Source organism: Eriocheir sinensis, chromosome 10 (genome assembly GCF_024679095.1).
Source record: "Eriocheir sinensis breed Jianghai 21 chromosome 10, ASM2467909v1, whole genome shotgun sequence".
In the NCBI taxonomy this organism is placed as follows: Eukaryota; Metazoa; Arthropoda; class Malacostraca; order Decapoda; family Varunidae; genus Eriocheir; species Eriocheir sinensis.
Window position 1 is genome coordinate 7,337,312 of NC_066518.1, and position 6,000 is coordinate 7,343,311.

The 6,000-nt window shown below is 51.0% G+C and overlaps 1 protein-coding gene across 1 annotated transcript; it reads right to left on the reverse strand.

Annotated features, from left to right (window-relative positions):
* Positions 1-124: 124 nt before the first annotated feature.
* Positions 125-1,765, reverse strand: LOC126996690 (transcription factor HES-4-B-like). The gene is made up of 2 exons (XM_050857445.1): positions 1,544-1,765; positions 125-1,198 (listed from the first exon to the last, which is right to left on the reverse strand). The coding sequence occupies exons 1-2, from the start codon at positions 1,703-1,705 to the stop codon at positions 593-595; spliced, it is 768 nt and encodes a 255-aa protein (XP_050713402.1). The 5' UTR covers positions 1,706-1,765; the 3' UTR covers positions 125-592.
* Positions 1,766-6,000: the final 4,235 nt, after the last annotated feature.

Here is a 6,000-nt window from a genome sequence, read left to right on the forward strand (position 1 = left end):
TACTTTTCGTTTGCAGTAAATACTCTCACTCTCTCATACTTACCGGCACACGTATACGTCTCCTCGCCCACTCACAGCTCGTTCAACTTACCAACGCAGGGAGAGGCAGACAAAACGGTATACATTGAAATATATCACTTTATTAGACATTTGTACTATCTTAAATCACTGGACGGTATACTAAGCCTACATGTATCACAGAATCTATAATTATCTTTTATTAATTTTGAACATTATAATTATATACTCTATACTCTTTTTCTAAGCGAAGTTCCCGCCATAGGATGAATCTCTCGTGTTATTTTTGTACTATGGTGACGGCGAGGGTCATGGTGGTGGTGGTGGTGGTGCCCGGCTGGCCACGGACTTGACATTCTCAGGGGGATCAGGTGGCCTCGTGGCTCTTAGCTCCTTGGGAAAGAACTGGTCGAGCGTCTGGCTGTTCCCTTGGCTTCTCAGGGCGGCTGTGCGTGGCGGCGGGCGGGGGGCGGCAGGCGGAGTCTTGCCATGCACCATTACAGGGTGTCCAGCCTCTGGGTGGCACGACGTTCCTTCTCAGGTAGAGTTGTGGCGCTCACGCGCGTGACTCACTTCACCAGGGGCGCCAGCAGCAATCATCCTCAGGGTGGCGGATAGGAGCCAGGTCCAGGGGCTGCGGTGAGGGGCTCCTGGAGGGGGAGGGAGGCGGCGAGGAGGAGGCGATGGAGAGGGACGGAGAGGCAGCGCTGTGGGGCGGGGAGGGAGGCACGCGGTGCAACTCCCCTGCGTGGCCAGGCACGGTGGCGATATCGTTGGGCAGAACGAAGGTCATCTGGCCGTTCAGGAGGCGAGCAGGGACGAGGGACACTCCGCCCACCATCATGGGCTCGTAGGAGAGTGTCTGGGGGACACGCTGGGGGGGCTCTGGTGTGTAGGGCGGCGTGGCGTCCTGATGGCCGGATTTGTTCCTCAGTCCCGTCATTACCTCCGTCAGGTGCATGAGGATGCGTGACCGCTGCATGCTGCTCAGCGTCGTGTCAGTCTCTAAAAACTTGCTGACCTCCGCTGCGCACTGACCGAAGCCCGCACGGAATTTGGCGGCGGTGTCGATGGGGGCCTGACGGGGGGCGGCTGCGGCATCGTGGCGGTGGAGGGCCTGCACGTGCCGCACCGTCATTTCCAGGATGTCCGCCTTCTCCAGCTTGCTGTAGCGTGACGGCTGTGGGAGGGGAGAAAGGATGGTAAGTCTTTGTTGGACAGGTGCGGGACACGTCATTCAGGAATTTCAAGGACCGTGGAGTGGAGCTAACCGTGCTGAGGCATGACTCATCCCTAAATCTTTCACTCGTGAGATGACACGCTTCATTTTCTTTTATTTTATTGAACAAGCTTACAAGACGAATACTCCTCTATTTACAACCTTGGGTAAAACTGATAATCACAAGTTTACGCACCTCAGAAGATGCGTGACCTTGTGGTGGTAGTTATTCATGACCTAATCACACTCATGTTACTCAGCCTCAGGACGTCTCACTCACTCACGTTTTCATGACTCGGTACTCACGTCTTTCTTAAGCCCCTCGAGCACCAGGTTCTTGAGCTGGTTGAGGCAGTCGTTGATCCTCTGGCGCCTCTTTTTCTCCATGATGGGTTTGTTGGTGCGTCGCCGCTCTGCCGCCGCGGCCTTGGCCTCCAGGCCCTGCTTGTCTGTCGTGGTGGAAGGCATCCTCACTGCCCGAGTCTACACAGAACACAACACGCTCAACGTCTTGAGGTTACTGGCGAGAGAAATCCAGTCTCAAGAATTTATAAGAATGGCGCACGGGCCAGGTTACGTCTTGGCCAATGGTAGAGCGTCATTTTTCTACGTCACGAAGGCGCGGGCCAATGGTAGACGGACGGTAGGCGGCGTGTGGCTGGTGTGGGCGGAGCCGCTGCCTTGTGGGTTGGCTACTGACCTGTCGCCCGCCCGCCACGTGCTATACGGCGCTGCTCTAACTTAAGTTACTAAGACTTGGATTTTGTTTAATTCGTTTTCGTTACAGCCGTGACCACTGACAAGGGGGCTTCGAGGCAACAATTTACACGGGGGTCAAAACCTGCACGGCGGTATGGTCAGCGGGGAGTGTGAGCGGCGGGCGAAGGCGGAGTGCTGAGTGATGGTTCTGGATGTCTCTTCTAAATAATCCGCAAGTTATTAAACCGAGCGAGGAACGACCGCGGCCCATGTGGATAAGCGGCACGGGAGGGATGGAGGGACGGCAGGAAAGAGGAGAGGGCGAGGGACGTGTGAGAAAAAGGATTTATATTTGAAGGACTTGGAGGAGGGAGAACAATGAGGAGGGACGCAAGATGAGGAGGTGGATCACGTGAGGCGGAAGAGCATGAGGCACGGACAAGGGAGGGTGCGAGCATGATCTTGAGAACCGTGAGAGAGAGAAGAAATGAGAAACTGTTAAAAGTGAATGGAGATGAGTCGGGGAAACCAGAGAGAGAGAGGGAGAGAGGAGGCCGCGGACTGGGGAGAAGGAAGATAGGGAGAGAGAGCGAGGGACACGCGGGCCTATGGTTACGGGTGGACCAGCGGGTGGGTGGTGAGTGTTGTTGGGTCAGGTTGAAGATGAGGAGTTTGCCGGGGCTTCGAAGTTGGCTTATTTTGAATGGACTCGCGGTGCACGGTGGAGGTGAAGAGTGTGGGGTAGGAATATCAGTGAGAGAGCAGTGATGTGGATGTCATTAGGGTCAGGTATAGGTGATGTGATGTGATGTGAATGGATACAAGGGACTAAAGATGACAAGACGAAGAGAAACAGAAGTCTAGTGAAGTTTGACGTCACCTGAAGGATAGGTTAATAGGGGATCCAGGTAAAGGTGCAAGGAAAGGGTGAGTGAGGAAGAGTCGGGGCGGTGAATCAGTTTGTGGGTGAATGAGTATGGACGAAGGATTCCAGGGACAGAAGGGTAAAGGAAGGGGAAGTGGCGATGACGTGGGCCTCATCAGGGGAGTAGGGAGATGGGAGGGGGGCGGGAGGGGGGCTCAGGTGGGCAAAGGTGGGTCGACGTGGCGTGACAGTGCGTCGTCATCCTCTCGTTTAACCCGAACACCTGCTGAGGCGCCCTTGCTCGCTACCTGCCTGCCTACCTGTTCCTCACACACACACACACACACACACACACACACACACACACACACACACACGATCTTCCGAGACAAGCACAACAACCTGAAACACATTACTCATTTCTTTTCTCTCTTTACGATCAACTACTCTGTGCGTGTGCGTGTGCGTGTGTGTGTGTGTGTGTGTGTGTGTGTGTGTGTGTGTGTGTGTGTGTGTGTCATCCCTTAATGTGTGTGTCTGCTTATGCATATAGACAATCCTCTTGATACATAAAAAAAGGAAAGGTAAGCTGCAATTAAGGACTGGCGGCCAACCTTCGTCTGGCGCTCACCTGTAAAGCTTCTCAAATTGCAAGGTTTCGAGGTGAAGGACGCTCAACACACACACACACACACACACACACACACACGTAGACAGGAGAGCCACGCGTCCTACAACCACAGACAGACAGACTACGACCTATGAACGACCTTGCACGGCCCTACTCCACCCCCCTCCTCCTCCTTTCCTTCCCTTCCCTTCCCTTCCCTTCCCTTCCCTTCAGGAGTAAAGATTTGTTAGCCAAGTTCACGTGTGCACCATCCGTGACTGTGTATGCGCAATATGGTGTTTGCACATGGCTGGATTGTGTGCACTGGGAGGCGGCGTGCACATGAAGCGTGACAGGGGGTGCCATATGTTGTTTGCTCGCCAGGTAGTAGCTCCTGATGGTGGTTGGTGGGTGGGGGGTGGGGGGTCGTGGGGGTGGTGATGGTGGTAAGGGTAAGACGCATGACGAAGGATACACAGGATACAGAGCCTTAAAGAGCAACGGGGCTTCAATCCAGGCTTTAGGGACACGTGGGTTTGGATTTTCTTGTTGATGTTTTTCTTGTTTCCTACATTAATAGCTGTCAGGGCCCCCGCGAAGGAGCAAGACAGGACGTGGTCTCTCAGCAACGTGTGTCTGCCTAAAATATATCTGAAGCTTGTTGAGGGAGGATAGCAAAATCGCGCCCTTATTAAGTGGTTAAGTGGAGTCTGAACTCATATTTTTGTTCTTTTTCCCTTTCTCTGTTGAATTGTTGATCCCTCTGTGGAATAAAGCAAACAGACAAACCAACCTCATCTCACCTTTCAGAGGCGCAGCAAACTTGTATACACACTACTGCTCAACAAGACAACAGTGAATGATATACCTAAACAATGACGCGAGCAATGAAGAAGGATGGAAACCACACACACACACACACACACACACGAGTGCCTACAGTGTTGGTTCTTCGGCACTCGGGCGATTCCAACAACAACAGGACCACCGCAACCCCTCTCATCTCATCTCCTCCTCCTCCTCCTCCTCTCTTTCTTTTCCGTGCTAGAGCGCAGTGTCTGGATGTGAATGCAAGAATGCAAGATGGTCTGAGTGGTCCCGCAGCAAATGCCAGAGAGTGTGTGTGGGGTGTGGGTGGACAGCATGCAGTAGTGGAATGCAAAGAAAGAATGGACAGGAGAGAGATGATGATGCATGTGTTTTGAGCGAGATGGCGAGATGATGGGTGATGAGGACTGGAAGGAGTGGATGGAGCTGCTGCTGGGGAGGGACAGAGAGAGTGGAGAGAGGAGTGATTGAGGCAGTGAAAAAGAGGGCATGTGGCGTGTGTGTGAAAGAATGAATGGAATGATATCTTGCCCCGAACTTGACTTCATTTTTGTTTTGTTTTTTTTAGGAGGCTGCCGATATAAGGCCCCTGGCTGGGAGAATCCCGAGCCACCTGTGACATCAAGATCAAGATCAAGATCAAATGCTTCGGTAGGAGCGGCAGCGGCGGCAGCGGGGTGTGTCCTAGTGGCCTTGGGCAGGATTTAGCACGGGCAAATCTGGGAAACTGGACACGGCGCGGCGGGCCGACAACAGCTTTGTGGAGCATACAAAGGCCAGCCTCGACCCGCCGCGACACTCCATTAAACGAGCCCGGACTTTGCCTTCCTCTCGGGCATCGGCGGCTGTGGTGTTAGGCGGTGTTTGTGGTGCAGGGGATGTTTGTAGGGGGGGCGGGTGGTGGTGGTGGTGGTGCAGAAGTTCACAGATAAAAATGGATAGTTTGTTATGTGGTCAACGGGAAAAGTCATACGAATAGAAAGGGATGAAGGGCAATGAATGTATGCATGTTTCTGATAAATAGGCCTAAACAGAAAGAAAAAAAACAATGTGATGAGAATTTTAAGTCAGTGCCATTGAGCTACAATGAGATGGAGTGGAAGAGAGGGAAGCAAGGGAGAGGAATGCTTGTAATGCTTGGATAAGGAAAGTGAGGCGGGAGATGAGAGGAAAGTAAATGAAAGTTTGAGATACTTAGAAGGCAACGAGTGACTGACTGAAGGAACTTGTAAGGTTGGTGCGCAAGAATAAAGGAATGACACGATGAATTAATGAGTCCATGAACAAATGAATGAAAATAATAAATGAATGAATGACTGGTTGGAAAAATTAAAAGAAACTAAATTAGGAAAAAGAGGAAGAAAAGAGGAATCAGTTAAATAGGTAGAAAAGAATAGATAGATAGATATGTAGATAGAAAGGTAGATAGATAGATAGGCAGGTAGGTAGATATATAGGTAGGTCGACAAGTAAGCAAGTCATAAACGAAGAAACAAAAGAAGAAAAAAAAAACAAGGGAAATTAAGGGAAGGAGAAAAGAATAGATAGCTAGATATAGATAGATAGATAGGCAGATAGAAAGGTAGATAGATAGACAGATAGATAGATAGATAGGCAGGTAGGTAGATAATAGGTAAGTCGACAAGTAAGCAAGACATGAACGAAAAAACAAAAAAACGAAAAACAAGAAAAAAAGGGAAGGAGAAAAGAATAGATAAATAGATATAAATAGATAGATAGGTAGATAGAAAGGTTGATAGA

Bases quoted from the DNA above. Each gene is read 5' to 3' on its own strand.
- LOC126996690 (XM_050857445.1), bottom strand. From the start codon at position 1,705: ATGCCTTCCACCACGACAGACAAGCAGGGCCTGGAGGCCAAGGCCGCG. The intron at 1,199-1,543 runs GTGAGTACCGAG...CCCCTCCCACAG, and splicing joins TCGAGGGGCTTAAGAAAGAC to CCGTCACGCTACAGCAAGCT.